This window comes from Aquarana catesbeiana, linkage group LG01 (assembly GCF_042186555.1).
Source record: "Aquarana catesbeiana isolate 2022-GZ linkage group LG01, ASM4218655v1, whole genome shotgun sequence".
NCBI lineage: Eukaryota > Metazoa > Chordata > Amphibia > Anura > Ranidae > Aquarana > Aquarana catesbeiana.
In genome coordinates, this window is record NC_133324.1 from 18,498,219 (window position 1) to 18,515,840 (window position 17,622).

Sequence of the window (17,622 nt, forward strand, 5' to 3'; positions counted from 1 at the left end):
CCCCATCATATGCAGCCAATGTGCCCATCATATGCAGCCACTGTGCCCATCAAATGCAGCCACTGTGCCCCATCATATGAAGCCACTGTGCCCATCAAATGCAGCCACTGTGCCCCATCATATGCAGCCAATGTGCCCATCATATGCAGCCACTGTGCCCCATCATATGCAGCCAATGTGCCCATCATATGCAGCCACTGTGCCCATCATTTGCAGCCACTGTGCCCCATCAAATGCAGCCACTGTGCCCATCAAATTCAGCCACTGTGCCCCATCATATGCAGCCACTGTGCCCCATCATATGCAGCCACTGTGCCCATCATATGCAGCCACTGTGCCCATCAAATGCAGTCACTGTGGCCATCAAATGCAGCCACTGTGCCCATCAAATGCAGCCACGGTGCCCATCAAATGCAGCCACTGTGCCAATCATATGCAGCCACTGTGCCCATTATATGCAGCCACTGTGCCCATGAAATGCAGCCACTGTGCCCATCATATGCACCCACTTTCTATCTCTTGCTGGTGCAAATTGGATCATGCTTTATATAAGGCTATTTTGCTTTCCTCTGGATCAACTTTGGGTATACAGCCATGGCCAAAAGTTTTCAGAATGACACAAATATTCATTTTCACTAAGTCTGCTGCCTTAGTTTTTATGATGGCAATTGGCATATACTCCATAATGTTATAAAGGGTGATCAGATAATTTGCAATGAAATGCAAAGTCCCCCTTTGCCATGAAAATTAACTTAATCCCATAAAAAACATTTCTAATGCATTGAGTACATCTGCATGCACAGTGAGGAGAAGACTTTTGGAGGATGGCCTGGTGTAAAGTGCAGCAAAGAAGCCACTTATCTCCAGGAAAAACATCAGGTACAGACTGATATTCTGCAAAAGGTTCAGGGATTGGACTGCCGAGGACTGGGGTAAAGTAATTCTTTCTGATGAATCCCTTTTCCGATTGTTTAGGGCAACCGGAAAAAACCTTGTCCGGAGAAGAAAAGATGAGCACTACCATCAGTCCTGTGTCATGCCAACAGTAAAGCACCCAAAGACCATTCATGTGTGGGGTTGCTTCTCAGCCAGGGGAATGGGCTCACTCACAATATTGCCTAAGAACACCGCCATGAATAAAGAATGGTACAAAAACATCCTCCAAGAGCAACTTCTCCCAACCATCCAAGAACAGTTTGGTGAGAAACAATGCCTTTTCCAGCATGATGGAGCACCATAAGGTAAACGTGATAACCAAGTGGCTTGGGGAACAAAACATCAAAATTTTGGGTCCATGGCCAAGAAACTCCCCAGACCTTAATCTCTTTTGAGAACTAGTGGTCAATCCTCAAGAGGCAGGTGAACAAAAAAAAACCCCACAATTTCTGACAAACTCCAAGCGTGGATTATTCAAGAATGGGCGGCCATCAGTCAGGATGTGGCCCAGAAGTTGATTGACAGCATGCCAGGGTGAATGGCAGAGGTCTTGAAAAAGAAGGGTCAACACTGCAAATATTAACTCTTTGCATAAACTTATGAAATGCTTGTAATTATGCTTCAGTATACCATAGTAACATCTGAAAAAAATATACACTGAAGCAGCAGACTTTGTGAAAATTGATATTTGTGTCATTCTCAAAACTTTTGGCCAGGGCTGTAGGATCGTTTATATGGATGTTCTTTATTTATTTGTTTATCTTTTTCTATTAAATTAACCGAATGACGTATCTTTTTTCAACCTGAGTATGTAAGTACTGTCAATGCCATAATCCAAGGAAAATGCTTCAATAAAACAGAAATATACAGAGTACACCATGAACCAGAAGGTTTTTCCTGTATATTCGTGTCATTTTCTACCTAGCATTAACACTTTGTTTTCCATGCAGAGAGACCATGTAAAAGACCAGAAATCAGCAATGTGACCACACTGCCTAAAGGCAAATTCTACTATAAAGTGAATGAATCTGTGGAAGTGAATTGTACAAAGGGATATTGGCCATCATATAAGAAGATGACATGTGTGCAAAGTGGAGATGAATCTAAGTGGGATCAAACTTCAGAGTGTATAGGTGAACAAATGTTCAACCTTCTTCTGCTGCCTCCAAATGTTACATACAAAATTCCAAACACAGATTTACTGTACAGTGCTCACCCCATGATTCACAGACAATTCAGTCTTAATTGTATTTCTAATTAGAAGTGGATGGTATCTGGTCCTGCGACAGAATTCCGAGGGAGTCATGTGGATAATAGTAGCAGATATTATGCTGATCGCCTCAGGGAACGCTCTCCTAGCCCTGTGACTAGGAAAGACCATAGAAGACACTTACCTATAATTTGGAGAGCACTACACTGATAGGCTGACATGAGATGGACAGCCAATAATTTATTCCAGAATGGAATTTCAAGCCAGTCCAAAATGGGCTGATTTCCCTATGGATGAGTTTAAAGGGAACACGCTTTAAGTCAAATGGAAGTTTACCATCAAACCTTCAAAGCATGAATGTTCATAACGTCCAGAAAGTTTCATACTTAACCATTTCCTTATCCGCCCATTGTCATATGACGTCTGCAGGAACACTCTGTCCCTCCGGGCGGGCGTCATATGACGTCCTTGGCTTCCCGGCGGTATAGGGGGTGCGCGCTCGGGAGCCGATGCGCTGGTGACAGGTACTCGGATACTCTGATGGACTGGTGGCAGGTACGCGGGTACTCTGATGGGCTGGTGACAGGTACTCGGGTACTCAGATGGGCTGGTGACAGGTACTCGGGTACTCAGATGGGCTGGTGACAGGTATGCGGGTACTCTGATGGGCTAGTGACAGGTACTCAGGTACTCTGATGGACTGGTGACAGGTACTTGGGTACTCTGATGGACTGGTGACAGGTACTTGGGTACTCTGATGGGCTGATGACAGCTACTTGGGTACTCTGATGGGCTGGTGACAGGTACGCGGGTACTCAGATGGGCTGGTGACAGGTACTCAGGTACTCAAATGGGCTGGTGACAGGTACTCGGGTACTCTGATGGGCTGGTGACAGGTACTCAGGTACTCAGATGGGCTGTGACAGGTACTTTAATGGGCTGGTGACAGGTCCTCTTTATTAGGGGGGCAATCAGTGTGTTTGGTGTATACTGTAGGCAGTAACGAGCTGTTACCACAATCTCCTCCTCACACACGATCAGTGTGTGAGGAGGAGAGCCCGTGAACAGCTCATTACCGCAAATTGTTGACATTCTGTGACCGGCTGTGATTGGACACACCCGGTCAAGTGGTAAAGAGCCACTGGCTCTTTACCACGATCAGGGATGGGCTGTGTCAGGGTTAGGGATGAGCTTCGAGTTCGAGTCGAACTCATGTTCGACTCGAACATCGGCTGTTCGCCAGTTCGGCGAACAGCGAACAATTTGGGGTGTTCGCGGCAAATTCGAAAGCCGCGGAACACCCTTTAAAAGTCTATGGGAGAAATCAAAAGTGCTCATTTTAAAGGCTTATATGAATGGCATTGTCATGAAAAGTGTTTGGGGACCTGGGTCCTGCCCCAGGGGACAAGGATCAATGCAAAAAAAAGTTTTAAAAACGGCCGTTTTTTCAGGAGCAGTGATTTTAATATTGCTTAAAGTGAAACAGTAAAAGTTTAATATTCCTTTAAATTTCGTACCTGGGGGGTGTCTATAGTATGCCTGTAAAGGGGCGCATGTTTCCCGTGTTTAGAACAGTCTGACAGCAAAATGACATTTCAAAGGAAAAAAAGTCATTTAAAACTACTCGCGGCTAATAATGAATTGCCGGTCCGACAATACACATAAAAGTTCATTGATAAAAACAGGGGAACCCCGAACCAAAGTTAAAAAAAAATGACATGGGGGGTCCCTCTAAATTCCATACCAGGCTCCTCAGGTCTGGTATGGATATTAAGGGGAACCCCGACCAAAATTTTAAAAAAAAAATGGCTTGGGGCCCCCCTCAAAATCTATACCAGACCCTTTATGTCTGGTATGGATTTTAAGGGGAACCCCGCGGCAAAATTAAAAAAAAAATGGCATGGGGTCCCCCCAAAAATCCATACCAGACCCTTATCCGAGCACGCAACCTGGCAGGCCGCAGGAAAAGAGGGGGGACGAGAGAGCGCCCCCCCTCCTGAACCGTACCAGGCCACATGCCCTCAACATTGGGAGGGTGCTTTGGGGTAGCCCCCCAAAACACCTTGTCCCCATGTTGATGGGGACAAGGGCCTCATCCCCACAACCCTTGCCCAGGGGTTGTGGGGGTCTGCGGGTGGGGGGCTTATCGGAATCTGGAAGCCCCCTTTAACAAGGGGACCCCCAGATCCCGGCCCCCTCCCTGTGTGAAATGGTAAGGGAGTACAAAATTACCCCTACCATTTCACAAAAAAACTGTCAAAAATGTTAAAATTGACAAGAGACAGTTTTTGACAATACCTTTATTTAAATGCTTCTTCTTTCTTCTATCCTCTATCTTCCTTCGGTTTCTTCCTCCATCTTCTTCTTCTTCTGGTTCTTCTGGTTCTTCCTCCGGTGTTCTCGTCCGGCATCTTCCTCCGCGGCGTCTTCTTCCCTTCTGCTCGGGCCGCTCTGCATCCATGATGGCATGAAGGGAGGCTCCCGCTGTGTGACGCTTCTCCTCTTCTGACGGTTCCTAAATAACGGGTGCGGGGCCGCCCGGCAACCCCGCCCCCTCTGATGCACGGGGACTTGACGGGGACTTCCCTGTGGCATTCCCCGTGACGTCAGAGGGGGGCAGGGTCACCTGTTGCATAACCCCGCCCCTTCTGACGTCACAGGGAAGTCCCCGTCAAGTTCCCGTTCGTCAGAGGGGGCGGGGTCACCAGGCGGCCCCACCCCCCATTATTTAAGAACCGTCAGAAGAGGAGAAGTGTCACACAGCGGGAGCCTCCCTCCATGCCATCATGGATGTGGAGCGGCCCGAGGAGAAGAAGTAAAGAAGACGCCGTGGAGGAGATGCCAGATGAGAACACCGGAGGAAGAACCAGAAGAAGAAGAAGATAAAGGAAGAAACTGAAGGAAGAAGAAAGAAGAAGCATTTAAATAAAGGAATTGTCAAAAACTGTTTCTTGTCATTTTTAACCTTCTTGACAGTTTTTTTGTGAAATGGTAGGGGTAGTTTTGTACCCCCTTACCATTTCACACAGGGGGGAGGGCTGGGATCTGGGGGTCTTCCAGATTCCGATAAGCCCCCTGCCCGCAGACCCCCACAACCACCGGGCAAGGGTCTGACCCCTGAAGGGTCTGGTATAGATTTTGAAGGGGACCCCACGCCATTTTTTTTTTTCTGGCCGGGGTTCCCCTTAACCACTTCAGCCCCGGAAGGATTTACCCCCTTCCTGACCAGAGCACTTTTTACAATTTGACACTGCGTCGCTTTAACTGCTAATTGCGCGGTCATGCAATGCTGTACCCAAACAAAATTTGCGTCCTTTTCTTCCCACAAATAGAGCTTTCTTTTGATGGTATTTGATCACCTCTGCCGTTTTTATTTTTTGCGCTATAAACGGAAAAAGACCGAAAATTTTGAAAAAAAATGATGTTTTCTACTTTTTGTTATAAAAAAAATCCAATAAACTCAATTTTAGTCATACATTTAGGCCAAAATGTATTCGGCCACATGTCTTTCGTAAAAGAATGTCAATAAGTGTATATTTATTGGTTTGCGCAAAAGTTATAGTGTCTACAAGCTACGGTACATTTTCTGGAATTTACACAGCTTTTAGTTTATGACTGCCTATGTCATTTCTTGAGGTGCTAAAATGGCAGGGCAGTACAAACCCCCCCAAATGACCCCATTTTGGAAAGTAGATACCCCAAGGAAATTGCTGAGAGGCATGTTGAGCCCATTGAATATTAATTTTTTTTGTCCCAAGTGATTGAATAATGACAAAAAAAAAAATACAAAAAGTTGTCACGAAATGATATATTGCTCAGACAGGCCATGGGCATAAGTGGAATTGCACCCCAAAATACATTCAGCTGCTTCTCCTGAGTACGGGGATATCACATGGGACCTTTTGGGAGCCTAGCCGCGTACGAGGCCCCGAAAACCAATCACCGCCTTCAGGATTTCTAAGGGCGTAAATTTTTTATTTCACTCCTCACTACCTATCACAGTTTTGAAGGCCATAAAATGCCCAGATGGCACAACCCCCCCCCCAAATGACCCAATTTTGGAAAGTAGACACCCCAAGCTATTTGCTGAGAGGCATGTTGAGTCCATGGAATATTTTATATTTTGACACAAGTTGCGGGAAAGTGACAATTTTGGGGTTTTTTTTGCACAAAGTTGTCACTAAATGATATATTGTTCACACAGGCCATGGGCATATGTGGAATTGCACCCCAAAATACATTTAGCTGCTTCTCCTGAGTATGGGGATACCACATGTGTGGGACTTTTTGGGAGCCTAGCTGCGTACGGGGCCCCGAAAACCAATCTCTGCCTTCAGGATTTCTAAGGGTGTACATTTTTGATTTCACTCTTCACTGCCTATCACAGTTTCGGAGGCCATGGAATGCCCAGGTGGCACAAAACCCCCCCAAATGACCCCATGTTGGAAAGTAGACACCCCAAGCTATTTTCTGAGAGGCATGGTGAGTATTTTGCAGCTCTCATTTGTTTTTGAAAATGAAGAATGACAAGAAAAAACATTTTTTTTTCTTTTTTCAATTTTCAAAACTTTGTGACAAAAAGTGAGGTTTGCAAAATACTCACTATACCTCTCAGCAAATAGCTTGGGGTGTCCACTTTCCAAAATGGGGTCATTTGGGGGGGGTTTGTGCCACCTGGGCATTCCATGGCCTCCGAAACTGTGACAGGCAGTGAAGAGTGAAATCAAAAATTTACACCCTTAGAAAGCCTGAAGGCGGTGCTTTGCTTTCGGGGTCCTGGGGTCCCGGGATCCCGCCCCAATCCCCGTACTCAGGAGAAGCAACAGAATGTATTTTGGGGTGTAATTTCACATATTCCCATGGCATGTTTGAGCAATATATAATTTAGTGACAACTTTGTGCAAAAAAAAATTTGTCTCTTTCCCGCAACTTGTGTCACAATATAAAATATTCCATGGACTCGACATGCCTCTCAACAAATAGCTTGGGGTGTCTACTTTCCAAAATGGGGTCATTTGGGGGGGTTTTGAACTGTCCTGGCATTTTATGCACAACATTTAGAAGCTTATGTCACACATCACCCACTCTTCTAACCACTTGAAGACAAAGCCCTTTCTGACACTTTTTGTTTACATGAAAAAATTATTTTTTTTTTGCAAGAAAATTACTTTGAACCCCCAAACATTATATATTTTTTTAAAGCAAATGCCCTACAGATTAAAATGGTGTGTGTTTCATTTTTTTTTTCAAACAGTATTTGCGCAGTGATTTTTGAAACACATTTTTTGGGGAAAAAACACAATTTTTTAAATTTTAATGCACTAAAACACACTATATTGCCCAAATGTTTGATGAAATAAAAAAGATGATCTTAGGCCGAGTACGTGGATACCAAACATGACATGCTTTAAAATTGCGCACAAACGTGCAGTGGCAACAAAATAAATACATTTTTAAAAGCCTTTAAAAGCCTTTACAGGTTACCACTTTAGATTTACAGAGGAGGTCTACTGCTAAAATTACTGCCCTCGATCTGACCTTCGCGGTGATACCTCACATGCATGGTGCAATTGCTGTTTACATTTAACGCCAAACCAACGCTTGGACAGAGGTGTAGCAGTGGATGTGGCATACTTGGACAAAGGGGTGGCTGTGGACGTGGTATACTTGGACAAAGGGGTGGCTGTGGACGTGGTATACTTGGACAGAGGGTTGGCTGTGGATGTGGTATACTTGGACAGTGGGGTGGCTGTGGACATGGTATACTTGGACAGAGGGGTGGCTGTGTATGTGGTATACTTGGACACAGGGGTGGCTGTAGACATGGTATACTTGGACAGAGGGGTGGCTGTGGTCATGTATACTTGGACAGTGGGGTGGCTGTGGTCATGGTGTACTTGGACAGAGGGGTGTCTGTGGACGTGGTATACTTGGACAAAGGGGTGGCTGTGGAAGTGGTATACTTGGACGAAGGGGTGGCGGTGGACGTGGTATACTTGGACAAAGGGGTGGCTGTGGACATGGTATACTTGGACAGAGGTGTAGCAGTGGATGTGGAATACTTGGACAAAGGGGTGGCTGTGGACGTGATATACTTGGACAAAGGGGTGGCTGTGGATGTGGTATACTTGGACAGTGGGGTGGCTGTGGACATGGTATACTTGGACAGAGGGGTGCCTGTGGACATGGTATACTTGGACAGAGGGGTGCCTGTGGACATGGTATACTTGGACAGAGGGGTGGCTGTGGACATGGTATACTTGGACAGTGGGGTGGCTGTGGATGTGGTATACTTGGACAGAGGGGTGGCTGTGGTCGTGGTATACTTGGACAGAGGGGTGGCCGTTGACATGGTATACTTGGACAGATGGGTGGCTGTGGACCTGGTATACTTGGACAGAGGGGTGGCTGTGGTCGTGGTATACTTGGACAGAGGGGTGGCTGTGGACATAGTATACCTGGACAAAGGGGTGGCTGGGATGTGGTATACTTGGACAGGGGATGGCTGTGGACAGGGTATACTTGGACAAAGGGGTGGCTGTGGACGTGGTATACTTGGACAGAGGGGTGGCTGTGGACATGGTATACTTGGACAGAGGGGTGGCTGTGATCGTGGTATACTTGGACAGAGGGGTGGCTGTGGACATGGTATACTTGGACAGTGGGGTGGCTGTGGTCATGGTATGCTTGGACAGAGGGGTGGCTGTGGACATGGTATACTTGGACAAAGGGGTGGCTGGGACGTGGTATACTTGGACAGAGGGGTGGCTGTGGACATGGTATACTTGGACAGAGGGGTGGCTGTGGACATGGTATACTTGGACAGAGGGGTGGCTGTGGTCGTGGTATACATAGACAGAGGGGTGGCTGTGGATATGGTATACTTGGACAGTGGGGTGGCTGTGGACATGGTATACTTGGACAATGGGGTGGCTGTGGTGATGGTATACTTGGACAGAGGGGTGGCGGTGGACATGGTATACTTGAACAGAGGGGTGGCTGTGGACATGGTATACTTGGATTTTGCAAAAGCGTTTGACACCGTTCTTACTCGGAATGGTCTAAGGTTATCAGTGGTGTACCCCAAGGTTCAGTTTTGAAACCCTTACTTTTTAATATCTTTATAAATGATATTGGGTCTGGGATTAAAAGTACAATTTCAGTCTTTGCAGATGACACCAAACTAATGCAGTGGAATAACGTCCTTACAGGATGTCTCCAATTTACAAGCCAACCTCAATGCTCTGTCTAGCTGGGCGACTATGTGGCAGATGAGGTTTAATGTTGATAAATGTAAAGTTATGCACTTGGGGGCTAAGAATATACAATCATCATACATACTAGGGGGAGTACAACCGGGGGAATAAATGGTGGAGAAGTATCTGGGGGTTTTGGTAGATCATAAGTTTAATAATACCATGCTGGAAGATAAAATATTCCCACGCTGCCTTAACTGAAATAAATAAATATGCTGCTTGGTTGCGGCAAGCACCAATTGGGTCAAATGCGTATCAATACGCGTCGGAATAGACGGGCACCAGAAGTGATGTCAGGCCGCGAGCTCGCTGCTCGTTTTGTGTTTTACGTCATTTTAACTGCTTTTATGTGAGTACCTTACTTTGCCTGTAAGCAAATACATTTCTAGTTTTATATACTTCACCATTGGGGCCCCCCACTCACTTTTTTCTCGATCTGTTGATGTGTCCATCTGAGAGGATCTCCACCGCTAGTAACCCATGTAAAGGAGACACATATACAGTGGAACCTTGGTTTATGAATAACGTGGTTAATGAGCATTCTGAAAGATGAGCAACCTTTTTTTAAAAAAAACATGACTTGGTTTGGGAGTGTTGTCTCACAAAACGAGCAGGATTCAAGCCAATGGGGTGTGCAGTACCGCATTTGGCCAGAGGTCCGGGGGCGCCGGTGACACTCGGAACGGTTCAGAGCCGTTTGGAAATACTCGGAACCACTCAGAAATACTCGGAAATACTCGGAACCACTCGGAAATACTTAGAAACACTCGGAAATACTCCTTTCCCAAGTGTTTCCGAGCCTTTCCGAGCCTTTCCGAGGGTTTCCGAGTTCAGCCGAGCTGTCCCCAGGTATTTCCAAGGCCCTCCGGCGCCCCCTCACACCTGGCCACATGCGGTACTGCATGCAATAGAAGTCAATTCTATCTCTTAAAATGACCCATACCAACAACTTTGCTTCTTAAAGGGGACTATTATGTTCATTCCACATCTTAAAGTGACAGCATCTTACATTGCGCTCCAATGTAAGGGCCCCAACTGAGCCGGCAGAAGAACCAATCTTCAGGCTGCTTCATACTCAGGGTTTATCTTGTTAGCAATACTGCTAAGTAGCCAGTTTGTCTCATTGTTTATCCGTACATTTCTCAATTGGGGAGAAATCTCCCAGTCGGAGGGCTATTGTTTATGCCCTTGGTCCTGCAAGACTTAGGTGGCCATAATTTAAAAGGGTATTTGACTGGACGGTGTTGTTACTGTGTTGATTCACTGTGTCTATCATATAACCTCTAAACTGTTGCATTGCTTTACCATTTCATTGCTACCAATACAACCTGTTCATTTTTATGTTATTGTGTAACTGCCAGGAGACTCACCAGCCAGGGCATTTTAGTGGTGTCAGCAGGAGGTGGGCTCCATTTAGGGTCAAGCAAAGTGCAGAGGACCCAAAACTATCAGTGGCTCCTTCGAGAGTAACGCTACATGTATATGAAGGTTCTCCATTTATTTTTTCTGTACAAGTTGGATGGATTTGTACCTTTTTTCATCCTGACTAACTACGTAACTACTGCAAATGCCACAATCACAGGAAAATACTTCAATAAAACAAAAATATATATATATGGACCACAAGTGTCCCTTTATGAGATTTTTCCTGAATAAATAAATGTAACTCCTTACCTACTTTTAACATTTTTTTTTCTATACAGCACAATGTAAATGGCCAGAAATAACTAATGTGGCCGAATCGACTAAATACGAGGACTACTACAATGTGAATCAATCTGTAGAGGTGAAGTGCAAGGAGGGATATCGGGCATCACATGTGAAGATGACATGCAGAGGAGGAGCCAAGTGGGATCAAACTTCACAATGTATAGGTGAGCAAATGTCCAGCTTTCCTCTCCTTCCTCCAAATTTCACACCACAAATTTCAAACACAGATACATACAAGAAATCCCTACCCGCGCAATATACAAATAAAAATAAAAATAAGTAGCTGCCATTGAAAGGTTAATGAACCAATATGATAAAAATTGTATATATATGGTGAACCGCACTGTAATCTATAAAATATTAAAGTGCAAACAGTGCAAAAATACACACCACCGGATCCCCTCCAATGGAGCATTTACAACAATACCAAACATCTACAAAACAAAGTAAATTGTACATATGAATAAATGGAATAGGTGCAAAAAGTCCTGCATTAAAAGATAAAAAACACAAAGTCCAACAACGTGAAGAAAGGATATCCAATGTGTTCAAATAGTAAAGGTGACTTTTCCAATGCTTGAGTGAATAGGGAAATCCTCCACCAACACCGAGCAAACAGCCTACTCACCAGATGGAGATGATCCCCATTACAGAGATCATAGATGCCTTAAGGTATCAGACTGCTTCCAGTAATTCATCACTGCCGATCCAAATTGTGTCTCCAATAAAGGAAAGGCCACGCATATCCAGGAAATAGAATGAGACATAATCTCCCATGGTAAAGTATGTCAAAAAACGTGGTTTGTTGCTAAAAACGCCAAACGCCAACCGGCATAAAAATACAAACAAGTGGACGCGGGGACGCTGTGGAGTGCTCCACCTGCGTTCCACTAGGGCGGAAGTGACGTATCATGCTTAGACCACACCCTACCCGTTTCATCAGAGCGTCTGACATCTTCCGGGGTCACATCTTACCACATGGATCACTTACAAAGAGGCAGTGCAAATCTGTCTTTAATGTATTCCTAATTAGAAATGGATATTATTTGGTCCTGTGATGTGGTGTGGATGATAGTAGCACATATTATGCTGATGTTGGCATTTATGGTTCCCTCAGTGAACTGTAGGTCCCCAGTGCCGGCAGCACTTGATAAGGTTAAGAACTTCAATCGAGCTCAAGGTTATCTGCTGCTGTTTCTAATTAGAAATTGTGGATATGCATGCATATAGAAGTAAACACACTCTGAGACACACTCGGTTACTTGTTACACTTCTAATTTATTCAAGGAGGTGCTAATGCTTTATACACAAAGATACGTCATTGCTATGTTAGTCTAATATGTACATCTCATTGGTTAAGATACATGAGAAATGGAGAGAGTTGATGACGAAGCTTGACTGTTGCTAGTTCACTTCCGCATTCTTCTGATGTGGTTTCTTTTCAAACAGTTTGAAGGGCTTCCCATAATCTGGAAGGCCCAAAGCAGGAGCGGTGGATATTGCTTGCTTCAGCAGAATAAAATTGTCCAGAGCGTCACTTGACAGGATAAATGGCACAGACTTGAGGGCATCATAGAGTGGTTGCATAAGGATTGATGCATTCGGGATCCACTCCCTACAGTAAGATATGAGTCCAAGAAAGGCATGCAGTTGTTTAGCTGCTTTTGGTTGGGGAATATTCTGGATTGCAGCTACTCGGTCCGATGTGAGATGTCTTGCACCCTTGGAAATGCAGTGGCCCAAAAAGATGACTGTCTTTTAACACCACTGCATTTTGTCTTTGGAGGCTTTACAACCTACAAGACTTTCTGAATTTTCTTCTGCAGCGTGTTGGTCATCTGCGTAGGGGAGAAGATCGTCCACATATATGAGGAGAGTCACTGCAGGGTGTTCTTTTTGCCATGTATCAAGTATGGAGGCTTTGGCTTTGGCAAACTGACTCTGAGAATTTTGCACCCCTTGTGGCATAACTGCCCAGGTGTACTGTTGTCTTTCGTGGGAGAAAGCGAAGAGGTATTTGCAGGAAGGATGCAGGGGTACACTGTAGAATGCATTTGCCAGGTCCACCACAGTGAAGTAATCAGCCTTTGGAGGTACACCTGATAATAAGGTGTGTGGATTTGGCACAGTTGGGGTGTCCAACAATGTGACTTTGTTAATTGCTCGCAGATCCTGCACCATCCTATATCTGTCAGGTTCTCCCTTAGGTGTTTTCTTCTTGACAGGAAAAGAGTTGTATTACATGGTGAGGTACAGGGGATCAAGGCCCCATTCTAGACCAAAGCAGCTACATGTTTTGAGATAGCTGCTGATTGAGCCAACCTAAGTGGGTATTGTGGTTTCCAGGGCAATGATGCGCTCTCTTTAAGCTTGACTGAAACTGGTGGCACTTTTAAGTGACCAATGTCTTCCGGTCCTGTGGACCATAGGCATGCAGGGATTCTGTCAAGTCCTTCCTGTGGTATTGAACTTGGAGTTATTGCTTCATGAAGTGTCATCATGAGAGGCAGAGAACACAAGGCAGATGAGTCTTCTAAGGATAGGGGAGTATGTAACTTCACCCCCCCTTCAGGCGTGAATATGATTGAAGCCTGTAGTCTGGACAGCACATTAGCTCCTAGCAGATTCAATGTAGAGGACACCACAAATCTGGCAAGCAAATCAGGAAATGTCCCCACCTGGAGTGGCTCAGTAAGTGGACTGGAGTGGGGCACCCCATCCACTCCTACGCAGGAAACATCAATTGCGGAAAGGAAAGAATTATCAGGCAGGTCCACAGCCTTCAACACACTTCTGGCTGCACCCGTGTCAATGAGAAAAGTGGTAGGTTTTCCTTGTATAGGTAACGTGACCTTTGCTAGGGGTCCCCCAGTCCCATTTGAGGGCACTGCCATAAGGAGTGACACGGGTTCGCCCATTTCCTAGCGAGAGTTGGGGTGTGGTGGTGGTGGTTCATGTCCACGTTGCCCTTCACGGGGATCCCTGCCTTGTCTGGGATATCTTGGGGCTCTGCATTCTCTTCTAAAGTGACCCCGTTTTCCACAGTTGTAACAGGTGATCCTTTCCCTGGTATTGGGCAGTGGTGGTGGACGAGTGTAGGTGGGATCTTCGTTATGGGTTACCATGGGGGGCGTTGGTTTTTTCCCTTTTTGATTTTCTATACCTCTGGCCACCAACAATAAATCAGACATTTTCATTGAACGGTATTCAGGGCGGGCCACCATCAGGCTTTTTCTGATATCCTCTCTGAGCCCTGAGACAAAAGCAGTTGATAACATTTGTGTGTGTGCCTTTTCATAGTGGGAGAAGCCCAGATCATCAAAGGCCTGTATGAGTCTAGCATGCTACTTTTTCACAGACTCCCCTTTATCTTGGGCAATATCTTGGATTGTGGTGATCTGATCCACCAATTTCTCCTTTGCCCAGATGCGGAGTTGGGCACAGAACTCCACGCCTGAGGTGTAGGAAGTGGCACTTGTCAGGCAGGCATTATTGAAGGCTGCCTGCATTACCGGCCAAAAGACATGTCCTGCTTTGATTTGGCATAGGCTGATCAAGTCTCTCCAGGCAGCAGAGTAAGTTTCTTGTATCTGCACTATCCTACGGTAGAAGGGCATTGGCTGCTTCTCTGGGTCAGGCAGACTTGTCACTAAGGCCGCTGCTTGTGATGGGGTAAAAGCGACATACATCACTGGTGCCCCTTCTGGTAACCAAGACAGTTGTTGGGGCTGGGGCTGGGAAGGGGCACTGTTCCTTACAGTTGCCAGCATATGTTTGAGATCCTCTGAGAACTGTGAGTCCAGAACCGGATTGGGGGTTAAATCAGCGGGTGGCCTTGCTGCCTGTGCACTGGGCTGGGCAGAAAGTGAAGGCATGGGTGCACTAATATGGCCACCGGCAGGAAGTGCACTGGGCTGGGCAGGAAGTGAAGGCATGGGTGCACTAAGATGGCCGCCGAGCGGAGTTGTCACAGTGGGTTGTGGTTGGGCTGGAGTGGTGTGAAGGGAGTGGTTGTCAGGCGGAGGGCAGGGTTGTCCCTCCCTTCTCTCGTTCCAGGTTTTTTCATAGGGGGGGCGGTACAGGCACATTATCAACTCTGTGATACACATACATAATACAACTGGCATCTTTCTTTATTTCCTCTTCTATCCAACCCTCGTTGTGCAATGCCTTTGCCATCCTGTACCAAGCTTCTGCCACAGCCAATAAGCTGTTATCACACAAACCCCCCCTTTGTTCCCTTATCAGTACATGCCATTCCTCTGCTTGTAGTCTAGCAACACAATATTTCAAACCACAAACCTTCACTATTTTGGACAACCTTTTAACTGCTTCACTACCCTCCCTTCTCTCCACAATATGACAAGCTAGCATTCCTTTCTGCGGCTTAGTGTTCTTCTGACCCATCTCCCTCCCACTTTTTGGGCCTTACAACATGTAACCAAGGTCTCTAACTGTTCTGTTCGTCTGCCGCAGTCTCGGCTGACGGTTTGAGGGGGGAGTGAGAACAACTGGTAGTTTGATAACCCTCCTTCGTGGCTCTCTGTTCTATCTCTTCGAGGGTCTGCCCAAACCCCCTTGTCACCGGGTAATGTACGCTTAATCTCAGAACAAGCACGTCAGGGGTGGTGGGGAGCAACGGCTTGTGACCCAACTGATCCTTCGGGTAGCCACCTTCTCTCACCTTCACCAGTCCACAACCCCTCTCGTGTATAGCAAACAGTAAACAACAAATACACTCAGGACAGGACATTACACCTGCCACTCTTTGAACTGCAAAGTTCCAGCAGCTGAGATAATTCACAGGGGCACACAGCTCACCTGAAAAACCCTTTTATAGATGTTTGTTACAGGGTTCCTGCCAGGGGTTCACAGCTCACCTGAGGCCGGACACACACACACCTGCAACTCTTCTTTCAGACTGCGAAGCTCCAGCAGCTGAGATAACCCTCAGAGGTCCTACACTGTCGACCTCGAGTAACCCGTCTATAAACGCTTGCTGCAGGGTTCCATCTCCCCCTAGAGGCAGACAGCTCATCTAGGGGGGTCAGGACACACACACACCTGCAGCTGCACATTCAGTCTGCTGAGTTGCAGTCCTTCAGGATGACAGACACTGAACAGATAATACAGTCAGCAGAAACCCATCGGCAGGTTCGTTAAAACAGCCCCAGGCGAGGAATGATTTACCTGCCTCTAAAACAGTCTCATAGAGCCAACAGAATCGAGCAGCCAACCAAGAGACAAGAAGTCGTACAGTGGTAAGAATAAAAATATGCTTACCGTACTGTTAGGGCTGCGCAGACCCCCCCCTTTGTTCTCTCTCGGTTTAGCCGCCCGATCCTTCTCGCGGTCTCCCTTCCACTGTAGCCTAGAGCTCCCGGGTTTCGGCACCAGCTGATAAGGTTAAGAACTTCAATTGAGCTCAAGGTTATCTGCTGCTGTTTCTAATTAGAAAGTGTGGATATGCATACCTGTAGAAGTAAACACACTCTGAAACACGCTTAGCTCGGTTACTTGTTACACTTCTAATTTATTTGAGGGCGGTGCTAACGCTTTATACACAAAGATACATCATTGCTATGTTAAACTAATAGGTACATCTCATTGGTTAAGTTACAAGAGAAACGGAGAGAGTTGATGACGAAGCTTGACTGTTGCTAGTTCTGTTTTCCCTTTCGCATTCTTCTGATGTGTGGCAAGCAGGGGGTATCCACCATTTTGAAAATCAAGAAACAGAGCTAATCTGTATACTTATATAATGAGTAAGGAGAAAAACATGTATACACATAAGAAAATAGACATTTTCAGATTATTATTATCTACATCACATTCCTTCACACACTCGTGAGGCCCCAGACTATGACACGTCCACCACCATGCTTGACTGTAGGCAAGACACACTTGTCTTGGTATTCCCCCCCTGGTTGCTGCCACACACGCTTGACACCATCTGAACCAAATAAGTTTATCTTGGTCTCATCAGACCACAGGACATGGTTCCAGTAATCCATGTCCTTAGTCTTCAGCAAACTGTTTGCAGGCTTTCTTGTGCATCATCTTTAGAAGAGGCTTCCTTCTGGGACGACAGCCATGCAGACCAATTTGATGCAGCGTGCGGCGTATGGTCTGAGCACTGACAGGCTAACCCCCACCTCTTCAAACTCTGCAGCAATCCTGGCAGCACTCATACGTCTAATTACCAAAGACAACCTCTGGATATGATGCTGAGCACTTGCACTCAACTTCTTTGGTCGACCGTGACGAGGACTGTTCTGAGCGGAACCTGTTCTGTTAAACCACTGTATGGTCTTGGCCACCGTGCTGAAGCTCAGTTTTGGGGTCTTGGCAATCTTCTTATAGCCTAGGCCATCTTTATGTAGAGCAACAATTCTTTTTTTCAGATCCTCAGAGAGTTCTTTGCCATGAGGTTCCATGTTGAACTTCCAATGACCGGTATGAGAGAATGAGAGTGATAACACCAAATTTAACACACCTGCTCCCCATTCA

General features: G+C 46.0%; 1 protein-coding gene across 3 annotated transcripts in view; it reads left to right on the forward strand.

Annotated features, from left to right (window-relative positions):
- Window positions 1-17,622, forward strand: part of LOC141130438 (receptor-type tyrosine-protein phosphatase kappa-like) — a 206,312-nt gene that overhangs the window by 93,049 nt on the left and 95,641 nt on the right. For all 3 annotated transcript variants that reach the window (XM_073618135.1, XM_073618137.1, XM_073618136.1), the window contains exons 9-10: window positions 1,887-2,069; window positions 11,106-11,276. In XM_073618135.1, coding sequence (XP_073474236.1) covers window positions 1,887-2,069; window positions 11,106-11,276 — 354 coding nt within the window. The remainder of the gene's footprint in view (window positions 1-1,886; window positions 2,070-11,105; window positions 11,277-17,622) is intronic.